The sequence below is a fragment of the Neopsephotus bourkii genome, unplaced genomic scaffold (assembly GCF_033783945.1).
Source record: "Neopsephotus bourkii isolate Nb327-2 ecotype Australia unplaced genomic scaffold, CSIRO-AGI_Nbou_v1 NB_1624, whole genome shotgun sequence".
Lineage (NCBI taxonomy): Eukaryota > Metazoa > Chordata > Aves > Psittaciformes > Psittacidae > Neopsephotus > Neopsephotus bourkii.
This window is the reverse complement of record NW_026902099.1, coordinates 7690076-7708328: the sequence shown is the minus strand read 5'-3', so window position 1 is coordinate 7708328 and position 18253 is coordinate 7690076. Positions and strand designations below refer to the sequence as shown.

The following is an 18253-nucleotide window of genomic DNA, read 5'->3' as shown; positions in this document are numbered from 1 at the left end:
CCACCTGGCCTCTATTTATTAATACACTCATTCCTGAAAAACACTCAGACTGCAGAAAATCCAAACACTTTAGGAGACATTACATACACATCAAGCATTTAGTAGCCATGCCAGTCTTAGAGGGAATTAAGTGCCACAGTAAGATACCTGTAAAGCAAAAAAAGGAAGCCTTTTGCAAACTAAAGCTGTAAGAGGCTATTTCCAGAGGAACAGAAAATACAAAATTTGATCATGAAAGACACTAGGAAAGATGCAGAGGGTATGAGGTAGAAGCTTCTGTCAACTTCTTTCTTCAGACTCCTCTTATCCATATAAAGCAACACTAGTACAGCAATTGAGAACTGTGGTTTACAATGAAATTGTTTTCAGGTGGCTTGCATCCCAGCTAGGTGCTCCATGGTGAAAAATGAAGTTATACCCTTCTTGTGCCTTCCCCCCATTCTCACAACCATGTTTTTTTTGAGGTAAGCATGCCCCCCAGTCTTTATCTTTCCTTCCCTCATTGCTCTCTTCTCAACAATCCTGCAAGACGCTGCAAATGCTCCCGTTGTCTTGCATAGAAAAATACACATCCTGGAGCCTTGTCACACATGGGTACTTCCGCATAAAGCTAACTGGACAAAATGCCTTCCATCTTTTTAACTGACTGCTTCCTAGGACCAGCTGTGGGAGAGATCAGGGAGGTCTGAAGAGTCAAATTAAATGCAGACAATCGGCAAGTCTCATTCTGAAGAGAAAGCATCAGAAAGTTTACTGCAGCAAGGGGATATTGCGACTGGCCTGCTCAAGGCATCAGAGAAGAGTTGGCATGACCAAATACTGTGGCAAGTCAACAGACCATGATGATGAACTACAGCAAGGAGAGCGCATTGCACGCCCACTTCAGTTTTCTATTTTACTTGGAAAGACTTATTAAATGTGACATGATAAAGCTGTGAGGACATGGGTTTGAGAATAAGAGGAAGATTTCCATCAAAAAAAAAAATAAAAATCACAAGAACCAAATTATCTAAGAAGTCATGAAAATAACACTACCATTTTACTGCTTAAAGATCTGTGTAAGTTTGGTGATTTTATACCTGTCACCCTCCAAGGGGTGATAGGCATAATATATTTAATTTACACTGGAGGGGGGGGGAATGGACAAATTTTAAAGCTAAAAGGGCTAAAAGAGATCTGCCTTTAGTCTTATTCCCTCTCCATTTAATTTTGCAGAGGAACTGTAAACCTTTTGATGAAGGATGAAATATTCATTGGCACACAAAACCAAAAGAATGAAGGCAAGAATAGTCCACGGAAACTGGTAATGCAGACAAATGTGGATTTTTCTCCCTTAAGTCCCTGCCAAGTAACTTCAAAATCTTGATACTATTCTGGATAGCAGCATAACCAATACTGGCATATACACCAAGCAAAACTGTATTTCTGTGACAATTCCAGAACTTGCACTGTTTTCCATAATAGCCTAACATTATGAAATAGAAGTTATTTTCCAATTGATAGCAACAGAGGGGTTTACTTTGACAAAAGCAGATACATCATTTTGACATGTCCTCCTACACAAAAAACATCTAAGATTTAACAAAAGCAGTTTCACTGTATAAGGTGCAGTTTATTGCTGTTCTACATTAAACTTGAGGGAAAACCACATTATTTAACAAGCTAAACATACAGAACTCTGAATCCAGTATTATTCTGGTGTAACAGGTTATTTATTTGACTCACAAGATAATTCCCGATATTGCTTGAAATTTTTAGTGCACAGAATTGTCTCGGAAGACATCAACAATAACAGTATTTTGAAAGTAGCTCTGCTCAACTCACACTGTAAGTTCCTCAAAAATCTTTTGTGCCTTTTGCCCCACAGTACTAGCTAGAAGTTTGTGAAGATTAAACCAGAACTCACGACATAAAGCTCCAAGAGAGTACACCCAATTCTCTGCCAGCCCCTATTTTGTAACCGACACAATCAGTTACATCACAGTAACTCAGTTTCAGGAAAAGTTCAAGCTACTTAAAACAGAAATTTCCAAAGCAAGCAATGTTCCCTCACAGCTGTGGTACAAGCTAAAGAATAAGGCCACTTCAACTTGGTCCATATTTTCCATTAAAGAACAAAAAGGATGAAGGAAACATTGTCAGTTAAGATGAAATGTCATACAACCCAAGACACAATGCTTTCTCAAACATCTCACTGTAAGAACTAATTGCCTCAGATCACACTAAGTGTAACATAGGTGGTAAAGAGGCACACAGTTGCATACCCTGAAACAACACCCACTAGAAGCAAACATTTTCAAGTAAAGTACAGATCCTTCCAAGCTGCTATCATGACCACTATTTACATATTTACTTCTGTTCTTCCCCTAATAAAAATATTTTATATTGTGCTTCTCAAGGCATATCTGTGTTACACTATCATGTATTCCTCCGTTGCTGATTATTCAGTTTTTGACAGGGGTCTACAAAATAAGTTTCTGGAGCGCTTGGTATTAGAATAACCAAACAGCTTTAATAGAAAGTGATGCTGCCATTAAAAAGGCAGAGGATAAAAAAAAAAAAATAAAGCTCTTTATTAACTTATCACTAAAATCTACAATATTCCACAAAGCTTACATACTCACAGCAACATTGTTAAGAGGACAGTACAACATTTGTCAGGATCTGTTTATTATTCGCATATGCCATTTTAGCCAGTTGATCTACAAGATATTATTTACCACAGGAAAACTAAATACTGTGCTTTTAAGAAACCTGCATAGAAATGAATTGATGTTTCTTTTATTTTGGACATATGTACAAAAAGGAGTTTTAAGTGTGTTAGCAATAAATAATCCGAATATTCAAAATGTCAGTGCTCATGCACACACCGACAAGATGGCTGCATGCTTTAAAAACATTATTTACAGTACAGTCTCCTTCATAGCCCTCTCCCTAATAGTAGCAGAAAGTGCATTTTCTTCCAGATTCTCTCCCCTTTCCTTTGTTTTCATTTAGTCTTGCTTCTGAGGGATACAGCCTTCCATCTCAACAACTTCTGGCCAGCCTTCATATTTATTTGTGTCCTTGTTGTTCTTTATATGCTACAAATCAAAAACATCAATCTACCGTTAATGTAAACTCATTTATTCTTCTGCTTTAATTTACAGCTTTAAAAGACATTTTATTCACTTATTTTCAAGCCATGGACAAAAAGAAGACATCTCTATTAGACTCTTGTGCTTTGTATTAAATATAACAATCTCTCAGTATTTACCACTTCATGTAATTTGCTCAGACAGGTGTATACTTAAAACAGTGAAGCCATACTGGGAAAATATGTCCTGGATTTATTATGGATGTTTACTTAGGAAGAGAAATGAGCAAGGAAAAGACCACCTGCACTGAAACATGAAACACTAGGGAAAAAATAAATAAGGATATAAATATACAAGGCATTCAAAACAAGTAGGTTTTAAAGAACATTATCTAACTTTGAATGTTTGCCTTTTTTGAAAGTTAGGGGTTTATTTTTCCACCAAGCAACCATCTGCAGTCAGGTAACAACACACTGCTGCCTCCAAGAGTTTGCCACTGCTCCTGCACTAGTTCCCACTCCCTTGTAAAGCTGGCAAGAGAATGTGCCTTCCTTACTCTCCCAGTGCAAAGTTAGCTTATCAGTAACTAAAGAGAACAATGGCACATCTTCAGCTGTAACAGCTGAAGTGTGGAAACACATTCTATTTCATAAATTTCACTCTGGCAGCATTAATTTTTGACAGAAGAGCAAAGCAAACAGGTGGGAACACCAGCACTTTAACTCCCACTTATTTGTTGGAGGTCTACCATTGTTAGTGCATCTAAAACACAAGCGTTAGGCATAAGTTTTGAATTCTTCAGTTTAACTGGATTCATTAAAGAGATAAAATGATCTAGTTATTGGGATATTAAGATCAGCTCCGTAATTTTTTCTTATTTGTGAATCACCAAAGAATCTGTGTATGTAGTCAAAGTCAAATGTACACAGTCAAAGAATTAATTTGAAAATAATCCAGTGTGTCACTACTGCATATTAGATACCCATCCTGAACAAATGCACAGTATTTATAAAACATGCTGCAACTTTATTAACATAAGCTATTAAATTCCAGTAAGTTATAGAATCACAGACCTGTTCAAATGGACTTTTAGTCTTAATTCCTTTTCCACCACAGAAGACCCAGTTGTCCCTAAAGCCAAGGTTAGCAATAGACGTGCTTCCTAATTCAGCAATCAGTTTCCGTGCTTCATCATTAAGCCTTGAACAGAACAGAGAAGTTCATTACGTGAATAAAATGTATTCCTTTAGAGCTTTCATTGTTCTATGGACCATTCAGCTTTAACCTGATTAAATATAGTTTAAATCAGTCAATATTGGGCAAGATTTATCTTTCAAAAATCAGATAACTCTAGCTCTGAAATCACCTGAACTAATGAGCACTGCCCCTAATATTATAATCTCAAGGAAATAGCATACAAACCTATCAGTAACCAACATAAGCCAGGAACACTCTTGTGAGAAATTATACATACCTTTCAAGTCATGTTAGCAATTCTCCAAGCAACTAAAAAAAAGTCAGCCTTTAAAGTAAACACTGTTTGCAGGGTCAAACTGAAGTCTAGATAAAGTAAAAGTTATTTTAGATCAGAAGAATGACCTAAATATATGAAAGAAGTTCTTGTCTGCTTCAGCCAATTATTTCAAAATTCAGCACGCTGCCCCACAACACAGTTCAGTGCCTGTAGGTCTGAGTTGGATAATTTTAGTATGGAAGAGAAAATGGTTCTGTAGGATTATAAATTATCATGCCAAAACCTCCAAACAAGTGCTCTTTATTTCTTCCTTTCAGTTACTATATTTGCCCGATTATTAAACAACACACACAACATCTGATTATTACTAGTGAGATAATTGTATTAGTCAGCTAAAAGTATGAAGCTAAGCAACTTGGAGGTAATTTGCACAGCTCATATGCCAGGCTTCTAGAGCATGCAGATAATTTATATACATACATCTAAAAAAACACCCCAATCCCCAAACTTTTAAAAACGTTGGTTCTTCACAATTTAAATTGTTTTCAAGAAATAGCATTTATGTTTACTATCAAATGCCAGTAGCACAGTTTTGGCTAGTTATGTAGCATCCCTACTGAGCAGCAGTTCCTGGATGTCAGCATAAATGGGACAACTGGGACAAATTCACCTTCTTGCTTAGCTGGTATTATGTCTACATGCAAGCTTTCAAAAACATCAGCTGTGACTGATTACCGAAACACACTAACTGTATTTATCAAAAAAAAAAAAAAAGGGAAAAAGAAAAAAGTAACAAAACAAGTTAATGGAATGACAGACAGCAGATCCAGCCTTGGCATAAAGAAAATTTAAAGTACTTTCTTCTCCTTTTAGCAGTGAACATACAGACAACACTGCACCCTGCAGAGTCAGGACTTTGTCATAGGCAAGATGCTTCTGTATAAAAATACAGATGAGTTGTGGATAACAAATTGAACCAAAAGATTAAAAAAAAAGAAAGAAATACAGAACACATTAAAAAAAAAGGTTAAATACTATTAAAGCAATGAAGGAGTAGTGGGGGAAAGAAAAAAAGCCTCTTAATTTTTACTGTGAGAAGCAATTATTTGGACAGAATGACTTAAGTGAGAAGTAGATTACAATACAAATTCTAGAGTAATTTTTATCATCTATTAAAACTGATCAAGGGAAGGTTGGAAGACAAAGCTTAAAGAGAAATAAAACCTCTTAGGCTATGTCTACGTTAATAAATTAAACAGCTTTAGCGTGGAACAGTACAAACACTGAGGCCAAAATGTATAAGGTACACACTTAGTAACCTCTCAGACTTCAAAAGAAAGGATACAGGCAAGGAGTATTGGGAATGGTCTCTGCATCCCCGTAACCACTGAGCTCAGTCTTGGAGTCAATGTGATAGAAGTGCTGGATGGAACAGACCAGTTTCCACCAGATTATGCCCTCACAATCTTGTTTCTATATCTCAGCATATCTGAATTTACTAGCATGAGACAGGATGAGGTATCACCAATAGAAGACCCAGCACGTACCCAAAAGACATACACAACCTTGGCAGCATACATTCAAAAAAAAGAGAAGTAGAGACAAATTCTAGGAGATCAGCTAGAAACCTACAGGGTTTTCAGAAACCAGGGAAGGTAGGGGAGTGATTTAAATGTACAATGCCTAACATAAATATATTCTTCATAGCTATGGGTAAGCAGTCTGTTAGTCTGACTGTATGGCCCACATTGTCTTGTTGCATTAAGAACTTTTCTCAGAGGAGCAAAACAACAGTTACATGTATTGATATAGAACTTGCTGACTATTAACCTCTGTCCTTTTCAGATTTTCAAAACGCTTGTGATATTTCCACTCAAGGGTCTGGTTTAGTATCTAATTTATTGTTTCCTCTGTTGTTGGAATCACAAAAGTACACACCTAACAGTCCTTTATGTAAATACATACATAACCCATTGCACCTGGTTAGTTTGTAATTAGATCCTTGTTGTCCCCAAATCACATCAGCATTATAAAACTAATAAACTGAAAGCACAGTTTCAAACCCATCATCCTGGAAGATGGTCTAGTGGGAGGTGCCCCTGCCCATGGCTGGAGGGTTGGAACTAGATGATCTTAAGGTCCTTTCCAACCCTAACCATTCTATGATTCTAACCAAACTTTATCAAGTGATTATATGACAAAGAATATCTTTTCAGCATAAAATGGCATTTAAAAGTTTAAGTGATATTTACTCTATAAACCAGTGACATACTTGGTTGCACCATCATCATATGTTCCCATCAACACTATTGTTCCATCCTGGATAGACTTCAGAAATTCAATGAATGGAGCCACATCTGAAGAGAGAACACAAAACTGCTTAATAACAAGCAACCATTCCATGTTTAAACACCTGCAATGCCTTCCTTAAAAGACTATTTTAAGAATATTCGTAAATGTACTTAGAAATTTCTAAGAGAGAAAGTGGGAGAAAGATAAAATGCATCAGAGAACTCCATCTTATACAAAGAGTTTCATCCATACTGTGTACAGACATAAGAACTAGTGGGAACTACTTGGGAGAACAAGTGTGTTTGATTAACCATACCATACCCTCCCACCTCAACTATCTGTGTTTCTTTAAAGTTCCACTCTCCTCACAATTACAAAGGTAGAGGTGAAGGACTCCATCAAGCTATCACTTTAACCCACCACAGCAAATGGAGCCTGGGGGGAGTAGGAAGGAGAGAAGGAAAAAAAAACAAACAAACAAACCCCAGAAGAGACATTTGCCTCTCTCTAACCAGCTCAGGTAACTGCACTTACCTCCTCCCCACATGTCAAAGAATTTAGTGTCTAACGTTTCTCCTGTTTTACCTGGAGTAAAAGAAATAATGTCATTAAATATAGCTAAAGTTATTTTAAAAGACAACATGCCAAACTCCTCTTAATGACTTGGAGAAAGAGCTGCAGAAGGCACCATGTAACTCAATTATACAGAACTCTTATCTTTTATTAAGATTGGTCCTGAAACAGCATAATAACCTCTGAGAAGGTGCAGGAAGACATAAGAGGAAAAGAGAGAAGATGCAAACTTCTGATTTTGGTTCAAGTGGGACACAAAAAGCCCCCAGTCTCTAAAACCAATGAAGAGAATTCACTTCATACAGTGGCCTTTTTTCAAGGTTTCTTTTTGGAAATAGCATAACTACGGGTTGCCTTTAGTGCCACATAGAAAGTAAGAAAGATTAAAATTACACTGCATGTTTTGCCATAGGCTGGAAATTCCTAGTTGATTTAAACATCCAAAACAAATAAAAGTGGACAATACAGTAATCTTACAGTAATTTTTATTTATTTTTTTTTTACTATGCTGTTCACAAAGGCAGTAACTGATGGAAGACAGTTTTCTTTAATACATACACTCAAAGTCTGGAAGGCAGAGAAAAAGACTGGCAGCTATGTAACATGAAGGTAGTTATTTTTACTTTGAACAGATTGAGACAATTTAGAAGGGCAAAATAGGATTAGGCAAATATTGTTCAAGTCATGCTTTAGATGATGTAAACCTGAGCATGATCCAGAAGTAATATGAATTTATAGTGCAGTGAAATGTCAAAGTGCTATCTCAGTGCCATAAGAAATTGCTTCCTACACAGGAAGGACAAAGCTGCCAGTACTGACGTTCAGCTCAGCTTTCAAGGTGGCATGCAGGTAAAGTTGTCTGGTTTTAATGAAAGATAAGAATCCTGAACACAATTATATAATATGATGTTACTAAAGAGCAAGACCTACATGTGTGGACTAATCAAATATACTGATTTCAAGCTAGGAAAAAAATGAGCTGGTCTTCCCAGTTAGTAACAGAATTGTTAAATCATTTTCACTGCAAAGAAAGCAACAGAAGAATTTAGTCTACAGTTTTATTAGTGTTGGCAACACACAAAGTCAAAAGTAGCTGCATGCATACATCTTGTGTCTTTTTCCCTTTTGTAAGTGCCTCAGGAACTTATCTTTTATAACTGCCTCAGGAACTTACCTGACATACCACTGAGACAGCAAAAATAGTCACCACAGCACTCTACATTACTACACATTTTTACAATGTGTTGCTTTTCTAAAAAGAAAAAAGGTACCAGTCCCCAAACCTGACATACTCTCAGTATGAATATGCTGAATACTTCCTTTTCTCCTCCTGCTTGACCTTCACCATCCCTTAGAATTTCACCTCAAACTTCAGAAGCAATTTGAAAATGAAAACAATATGCTCACTTAAAATGTCACTTACCATTGACCAAGGCCACATTTATTCCTCTGCCAACATTATTTTTCACTCCACTCATTAAACTGAAACAAAAAAAATTATTTTTAGTAGGACAATTTTGTGATGTAAAATACTTCTGATTTCTAAATTGGATCAATCAGATTGCAGGAGATGCGTAGTTGAAAAAACACGTTTACATAAATGAAGCAAAGTCTCCTTGAACTGTGTGCTCTCATGGCACCCCTGAATTGAGAACAACAGATCAGATATCCCCAGATGTATCAATTTCATTTGATTGCTTAATCATCTTGGTTTCAAACTATGTGTGTATATTAAATGTGTCACAATAAAAAAGTGCTAATTATGTATTTTAAAAGCTTCCTTGAAGTTAAAGAGCCTGAAACAAATAATAACTTGAGCTTAGCACAGACACATAACCAGCAGTTTAAGCTTTTTTGTAAGCACATGATGAACAAGAATTAAGTTTCAAAGCTAACCAAACAGAGGCATTTAGAAGCAATACTGCAGCATTACAAAAAGAAACTAAAGTCAAAGGAGTTAGCTACTTATACCTGTAATAGGAAAACTAAATCCAAGAAAAATATTTAATACACCAATGGGACTTCAAGCTAAAGTTGACTATCATCTTGGAGTGCAGTCACACATTCCCAAAAAACTGTCACAGTCTATAACAGCAGTTACTTGGCCAAACACAGAGTGGCAAAGGAGTTGGAAAGAAGAGATGCACTGTGAAATGGAAGCCTTTCAGAGCTGCAAAGGGCTAATGGGAACATCAAGACTGTTAGCTAGGATGCTGTACTGCCTTAGGCCATGGTGAGTATACCAATTCAGTGAAAGCTTCAAGACCCCCTCACCCCTTTCACTGGTACTGTGCAAAGATCTCCATTCTGCCTCCAGGCCAGAATTAGTATTTTGAAACTAGGAGTAACAGTAAATATAGGAGAGTTGAAGCAATTACATAAAATTAAGTCCTAATCCAAGATTCAAAAAAGCACCTCAGTGCAAGCACACAGGTGCACACCTAATTAATGACACGCACACACTTGAACTCCATCCTTAAGAGGATTTCTTTAAACCTCCCTCTCTTGCTCTCAGAAGGGGCTGCAGATGTGTGCAACCCTGTTATGTCCAGAAATTTTTTCACAGCTGTTCTGCAACTTTACGATTTTCAGGCGATGTATGATCACCCATTCCAAGCAACATTTTGGAAGGACTGCATCCTTACACACACAACTGCAACATCAGCCTTCTCAAGCTAGCTTATTAGTGATAGGCTAGAAACAAGAAATGGTCTATCACAGAAATATGACAAAAATCTTCCTCTCTGACACTATCTTTTGCACCCACGATGAAGACGGAAGCCAAAAAATGTAGAGGAATGTTAAATTCAATAGACAACTATCAGGAAAAGACTAGTATTAGCTAGTTCAGAGAAGCCATGAAAGACTACAGATTAATGGTAACTCTACGCACAGTGACTTAGGTTTTAAAGAACTAGTAATCAGAGATGAAAGAGTCCACAATTCTCCTGTTAGTCCTCAAAGTCATACCATCTGCCAAAAATTCTGATTAAAATTTAGTAACTTCTGAAACAAAAGACTTAATTTTCTGTGGAAATGCAGAATTCAGTTTTAGTTAGTAGGGAATTTCAGAAGTACTTTAGCCACTGGAACATCATTTCTTCTCTGATCACATGATTTTCACATCGTATCTCAGTATCCATTCTGAACAATAAAGACATATGGCAAATAAAGAATGAAAACATAAATGAAAAAAGGCAATGAAGTCCTGAATGCATTCCTTTGCTCATATAAAATTTAGTGGACATTTAACTTTCCAAAAAGAATTAAGAACTTCCTTTTAACTACAAAATTCTCTGTAAGTAAATACCAGTCAAAAAATATCTAGTACTTGGGTGACTAAATACTGAAAATCTACAAATATGTAACAAAAGTTGTAATGGATTTCAGACAACAAAAAAATCCTGCAAATATCAATACAAATATTACTAGTTATTAAAGGAATGCAGTGCAAAATTGTCCCTGCTTCCTTGACATGGAATCATGAAGAAGAATACAAAGTAATCAGGAAAAAAAAATTAAAAAATGGCATTTTGCAGGAGTGAGTTCACAAAATATCACTTAAAACAGAGCTACTGAAGAGGAAGTAAATTCCTTCAGAGCTCTCAGATGCTACCTTATACACGAGATAGCTTGTGCATCAAGTGAAACACTGCAGGCTGTAATGTGACAGTTTTCTCACAGGAGGGCAGCCGTTCATCAGTTCTAGAATTTTTCCAACAATTTACAATCAAGTTATGGAAGGTTTTGAAAGACAAATGTCTTGCAAGCACAGTAATGAAATTAAAATTAATCAAATTTTCTGGTGAACATTTAAATAGACAAAGTCTTTGAAGGAATTCAGAAAGATTTTTGTCAAGGGTTACTGGATTTAAGACTCCTATAACTGTGTGCTAAGGTGCACACTAGTATTAAAAGAATGCATTTCTTGCCAGCAACAACTTTCTTTTCATTGCTTTCTCCAGTGGAACATCCAGTAGAGGATTTTTTTATTATTTTTTTTTTTTGGACAGGAACAACAAATCTTGTCTTAGTTAACCATTAGGACACTTGAAAAATAAACAAAAAACAACCACCAAACAACTTCTGTCTGCACAGATGTTAAGCATCCTAGCAACCAGAATGAGAAGGTAGCAAGTTTTATAACACCAAGAAGAATACCATGCAGTGAGACTGAATAAGGCTGTCCAAGGTTATGAAGTAAATCAATGGTAAGAATGGGAAGCAAAACCTAGCAGCTTTTAGTTAGTATGTGCAAAAAGTGTTCATCCTCACCTTACGTGTGCTCTCCAACTACACTGTCTCTGCTGCAAACTTAACTCTATACAAATGATCAAGCTTGAGCTATATCAGCTTTACAGAGAATAGCCTGAAATCTAGGGTGCTCATGTTTCTACTAGCAAAGCAAGTGAAACAGCTGCACGTGTGTAGTTGCAGTGAAAGAAGCTGTTTCAACCTCACTACCTCTTAATTGCTAGAGCTCGTGATAAAAATAGTCTTCTCTAAGATCATATAAAACTAATCTTGCAGAATTACTTTACAGAGTAAAGTGATGGAAAATCTGAACCAATACTTTACATTCTCTTATAGATTAATTATGCTATTTACTCTATTACATGGGGTTATATTCACAGTGAAGTTGCCATTTGCTCTAGAATTCATTAGCACCAACTGCAGTATGTGCAATCTGAACTACTGTGTATTAATATAGCAAAGGCCCAGAAACAGCTGAACTGGAGTAGTTTAAATTCAAATGCAGGGCAAAGGCTCCTAAGTGTGATTGATGGTAAAACAAAAATCTCCTTCTGACAATGCTAACATCCTGTCTTTTCTGACATGTGCTATGCAAAATTGAGAGGATAGATTATGTTACCACAAAGCTACACACTGAGTGACAATGAGCAGGAAAAACCTAAGTGCAAAGAAACAAAGCATCTAAAAATAAATATTAATATTCCTATTTTGGGGATTGCTGAACAGTATTCAGTTAAATTCTCTATGCACAGTATTATTCATAATACTGTGTTAACAAGACAGTTATTAGAAATACAGGATTTAAACTCAAAATCAAACTGTGTTTCAAGCAGTTTCTTTCCTCATTTCACAATTAAGATTATTACACTTTGTTACCATCAGCACAACTAAGTAACTACTATCATTAAAATATTATTTTTCCCTTTTGAAATCATTCTTTAAAACAAGATGGAAAATATGTTCTAATTCTGATACTATTATACTATGAAACGATAGACTGTTTAAAAGATGACTTGCAAAAGACAATGCTAGAGCACAGTTTTAGTTGACAACAGAAGTATCAAGAGTAACCCAATAAAAACATAATCACTCGCTGAAATATTAGAGGCACGAGAGCCAGTTACTTGGAGGGAAGTTTGCATCTGACTCAAAGTCTAACTAACCCTTAAGTCTGTAAACCTGAAATAGTGTAATTGCATGTATTAAAGTAGCTTACAACTCTGCATTTAGTGCAGAGTATTAAGTATGCTTCAGAAATTAATTTATAACACAACATAATTTCTTCATGTGGTCGAACTGCTGGCAACACAAAAACTACAAAGAATCGTTTAAATTACTGATTTTGTGGGCAAAGTGATCCAAGACAGTATCTGAGATACCTAGAGACAACAGGTAAAAATACTTACACATTATCTTCTACGCAAATTTTAGGTCCAACTACATTCGCTGCTCCACTTGCCATTTTGAATGCAAAATGTTTTTCAGGACAAGCTTTAGAGATCCCACATTTGTATCTTGGAGGTTTTGTAGCTTTGAAAACGAAATAAAACAAGGTTTTAGAGACAACACCACAGGTAGGCTAACAGAAAAATATCAGTGTTCTGAAGAAATTCAAGGAAAAGAGCGAAGAAGCTATATCTCATCTGCAGTTTCACAGAAGCTTAAAATAATACAAGCTCCTTACTCTGCTTCTTGTTCTCATAGTGCTGCTTGCTCTGGCATGCAATTAAAAGCCATGAGACAAAACTACAAGTGAAATGCTGGCAAAAAAAACCCAGACTTCACCAGAAATTTAGGAAAATCAGGGAAAGAGAAAAATTAGTTTCTGATTGCATTTAATGAATAATTAAGACTTTCTTAACTATGAAAATTCAACAGTCTTTCTGTTATTAGCAAAAGCAAGTCACAGCAGTAACACATGCATATGATACTCACAACGCACAGCTGCATCCAATGCTGATCTAGCTAAAATGCAAAAAAAAATAATTTAAAGATGTTATGACTAAAATGTCATTTGTTATAAAATATCCTATAAATTAAAACCTTTCTGTAGCCCTATAAAAATAGGTTGGTCGACATGAAGTATGAAATACATCTGAATATTATATTCCAATATAAAACTTTAAGCTTTACATGGCAGAAACACAAAAGTGATCAGGAAAACATTTAGAAGCACTGCCTTAATTTATGGTTCTCCAATTAACACAAAGATCCATGGGGATGCAAAGCCATCAGGGATTCATGGAGGCGTGGGTACTAGAGTGAAATGAATTCCTTTCTTACAGCTTCACCAGGATAGGGCTCCTTCCACCTGACACTAGAAGCCTGCAGTTCAGGTCCATCTGAACCCAACCATTCATGACTCCCCTTCTTGGGATAGAAAGGAACACAAGCAACCTCATCATGGACTTATGTATATAATACATCTGTCATACTTAATGACACCTGGGTCTTTTCAACAATTATTCAAGATGCCTCTTGGGGACTGGTTCAGACGTCAGCTCACACTGGGGTTAGGTAACAAACCCCTACATCATGTACCTGAAATTAGCATTTTCTAATGAAAACCCCCTTAAAGTTGGTTCAAAAAAGACTGAATTTTAAGTCACTTCAGCAGCTAATCCTTTTCTGTGTATGACCTGGGCACATCTGAAATGTTTTGATTACTGCACATGGCAAGCAAGAAAGCCTACGCAAAACAAACTGTGAATTGTCTGAGCAGCAGAAAGGCAGCGTGGAAACTTCTAGAAGCATCACTCAAGTTGCCTAGTTTACAACTCCAGATTAACACTGTAAGTAGCAGTAAACAGAAAACGCAGACAAAATTATGCATATTTGGCCAGCAAAAGAATCAAACTGATTAAGAGTAGGTTAAATATTTCATACAGAAAGAAACTTAATACACACATTCTATATGTATAATACAGATCTAAAAAAAACCAAGTACACACAATAAGAACACATAACTTTTAACTGGAAGAGCCTAAAACAAGCTTAAAGCAATCTGAATATGATATTCTTGATTATAGATCAACTGAATATTTATGAATATTCAGAGAAAACAAAGTCATCACTTTACTTACCAAATATGTGTCCTAAGTTTGCATCCATTTTTATTTCAAACACTTGAGATATGACATAAAACGTCAGTAAAAATATTGCTACGACTACTACCAACTTTGCAGCACCTATGCAGAAGCAGAGAAAGTTTCAGAACATTATTTGCAAATGGTAACATTAAGTCTACCAAAATTAATGACATGAGAAATGTGTATGAGATTACACATAGGGGAACTCAGGAACAGGATGACCATTTGTGACTCATTAAACAGAAGTAATCTGTAAGAGAATGGACATTGTAACACAGGAAGCAAATGAACCAGTCCATCAGGTTACTATACCAAATATATACACCCTTCCCTCAGCTTCCTCCAACTTCATGCTTGTTTGACACTACAGTATGCCACCTCAGCCCAGCAGTCAGGACAAACCACGGATCTTTCTGTGGATATCCAGCTTGACAGGATGAACTAAGCCGATTTAACTGTCTACTGTTCAAAGGGGAAATTCCCACCTCCCTCCCGTTTCACTGCCCTGTTCTTAACTATGTGTACCTGCTTCCTCACTGTTCACAACTACTCCTCTTTTTTCCGCCTCCCCTCAAACCGAGCTTCCTCTATTTTAATGCATGGCCAAGACTGGGTGATTAGGGATCTCTTCATATACTGCAGCTTGGCTGCTTTGGTCAGTCAGGTCTGAGCATTACATTAAAAAAACAAACCACATGCCCACACCTCCTCCCCCCCCCCCCCAACCAAACACACACCAAAACAGCCTCCTCACCTCAAAAAAAGAGCTTGAAGTCTCAAAAGAAGTAATTTCAAAAGTAATAAAAAGCCCTCCCCTTCCCTCCTTAATATGTTGAAGCTTCAGGTAGCTTGAAGTTTTACATGCCTGATTTTCACCAGTCCTGAGTGGCCAAACTACCTCCAAGGAGAAGAGCTGGAACCACACAACCACAGTCATTTATATCTGAAACTCAGGTCTATGTGGTACTGCCATGAGCACCACCATTTCTTAGCATAATTTAATAGATCTTTTCAGAATCTACTCTCAGTTTATTGTAAAATACTGACTGAGATTAGAAATTAGGTAAGGAGGCATCTGATCGACATCTTGCTTTATGTCCAGCTGCTTTGGAAGAAGCAACCCTAAAACATACTTCTGTTTCTCAGATTGCCAGCTAAATAAATCCTTCAGAAAAAACCCAAACTTCTGAACTCCAGCAGATCTCAGATGGCTGATGTGATGGGCTGTTCAGAAAACCTTAAAATAGACCAATTACTCAGCCTTCAGAAGGATAAGAGATGTTAATCTTTCTAAAAGCCTAAATAAAGATATGGGGATGAAAAAGAAAAGCAACATGAAGAGATACATTTTTTTTGTTTGTAGTTCGACCTTCCTCTCCCACTTTCCCTTTTCATGTTTGCAAGCACATACATACTAAGAAAGCACAGATGCCAACTTCACTGAAAAATATCAAGCTGGAACTTCAGAGATTATTGCAATTGAAGGGAAGTGAACCACATGTAAGCACTAGAGAAAAGGTATGATCTGAACATACGTTAAGCAAATAACAGGCTTTCAAAGCAACACTGCTTAAAAAGATGGTACCACACTTTGGAATGTGCCCCATAGCAAGTGGCACTTGGAAAGCATGGTATTTCAGTAGACAGTAGGCGAGATGAACAAGAACTCAATCTGAGCACTAACCATCTCCTCCCCTCTATATCCTGAGCCTTTCAACCGAACTGCAAGCCCTCCCTCCTAAAGAGAGAGGTAAGAAATCTCCCAGAAAATTCTTTTAGCACTTGAACCAAACCCAGCCTGCCTGCCACAGGTTAAACATTCTCTAGAAACTGTTGTTATCTTTATTGTCTGTGGGTTTCAGCAAAAAACTTAGAGAGAAGAAAAAAGGAGGCTTGGAAAAGTAATTTTCCAGGTGATTTAGTTATCTTCTAAAAATCAATGCATTTTCCAGTTCTTTATCAGATCTACTTTAGCAGGTTGCTCCCAGTTATACATACTGTAGTGACAAAACTCAGGACTAATTTCATGCATTAAGAAGGTTAATGTGCAGCTCTCTTGGAAAAGAACGTATCATTCTCTCCTCGAAGCACCAACAGTTGCTTCTTCTGCAACATAACACTACAATTCCCAATAAAAATGCAATGCATTAGAAACTCGAAAACTGTTCAATTGCCACACAAGCTATTCTACTGCAAGGAAATGTCTAAAATAATACTTTCTTGTAGTGCTATATCAGAAAAGATCTTATTTTTACAACCACTACACCTTCTGTCAAGTTCAATCTGTTTTGCAACCCTGTACTACAGTAAACTACCTCTATGAAAAGGCTTTTATAGCTTTCAGTCTCCCAGTAACCATTTAGGAAGTTTCAGCACTATAACAGTGCATAGCATTTTTGGTTGGGGTGAGAAGCAGTTAAGAAATTGCTTAAGACATCAACTGGCTATTTCCTTATTCTTTTAACATCTTACAGCATTAGCAGCCAAACATATCAAGTTATGGCACCTTAAACAGTCCCTACAGATCAGCTGAAGTATTTTAACCATATGCTTCCGCTTAGACCATCCCAAATACCAAAATGAGCTTCATTAAACATCAGATAAATTGAACAGCAATGCCCGTATGCCAGTTAAAATTATTTCAAAACCTTATTGTTACTACTTACTAATGCTGTATATAGAGACTTATTTCATAAATGGCAGAAGTCTGCTTTTACCAAGTGTGCTTACCTGCTATTCTCATGTTTAGTCTTCAGCCAGCTAATGACACTACTGCATTAAAAACAGCCACCTAGGGGGAAAAGCACATCACTGTAATGACAGCTAAATGAGTACTTTCATGATGAGTTACCAGTAAAAAGAACCCCTACAGATTTCCTAGCCAATAACACTGATTGTCCCGAATACCTAATTCTTAATGCTTACAGTAAAGGGAAGAAGATTTAAGATGGATTTCTGATGTATTACTTTCATGTGTTATTCCACTAAACATACGTCCTGAAAAACCATTAATTTAATTTCATCAAATCTACTACAAATTCCATTGAACTTTCAACCTTCAGTCTGTGAAAGAAGTGTTTATCAGTGCTGTATCTAAGCAGTCTTTGATTTCCTAAACTTACGTGCTAAAAGTCAACAACTCTATCTGCATTGCTTCAAAGTCCTAGCAACTTTCAGATGCAAGTTGTTATTTGGCAACATAACAAAGCAACTGTGCTTTGAAGAGAAAGACTTAAGCATTTTAGCCTTTAGGATAGCGTATAAATTGCGTTTAGTGGAACTGAAAAAAAGGTAATACTAATACTTTATGCACTACAGAAACATAGTAACACACTTGTTACTCATAGCAGCATTCAGAAGATTTATGTGATGGTCAGTAGTGACAGAGGCAGCAATCCTAGAACTATTTTAGAATAAACTGAAAATCACTGCCTATGAGCAAATATCACATAACATCCAAAAGTTTCTTCTTGAGATGTTTATCACCGTGTAAA

At 36.6% G+C, this 18253-nt stretch overlaps 1 protein-coding gene across 1 annotated transcript; it reads right to left on the bottom strand.

Annotated features, from left to right (window-relative positions):
• Positions 1–2559: 2559 nt before the first annotated feature.
• FAM3C (FAM3 metabolism regulating signaling molecule C) lies at positions 2560–17588 on the bottom strand. The gene is made up of 9 exons (XM_061373003.1): positions 17490–17588; positions 14754–14858; positions 13606–13635; positions 13077–13200; positions 8840–8898; positions 7378–7428; positions 6824–6908; positions 4151–4277; positions 2560–3083 (listed from the first exon to the last, which is right to left on the bottom strand). The coding sequence occupies exons 1-9, from the start codon at positions 17500–17502 to the stop codon at positions 2994–2996; spliced, it is 684 nt and encodes a 227-aa protein (XP_061228987.1). The 5' UTR covers positions 17503–17588; the 3' UTR covers positions 2560–2993.
• Positions 17589–18253: the final 665 nt, after the last annotated feature.

Coding starts and splice junctions, on each gene's coding strand:
- FAM3C (XM_061373003.1), bottom strand. Junction 6,909..7,377: donor CTTTGACATGTGGGGAGGAG/GTAAGTGCAGTT, acceptor TTCTCTCTTCAG/ATGTGGCTCCATTCATTGAA. Junction 4,278..6,823: donor TATGATGATGGTGCAACCAA/GTATGTCACTGG, acceptor GTTCTGTTCAAG/GCTTAATGATGAAGCACGGA.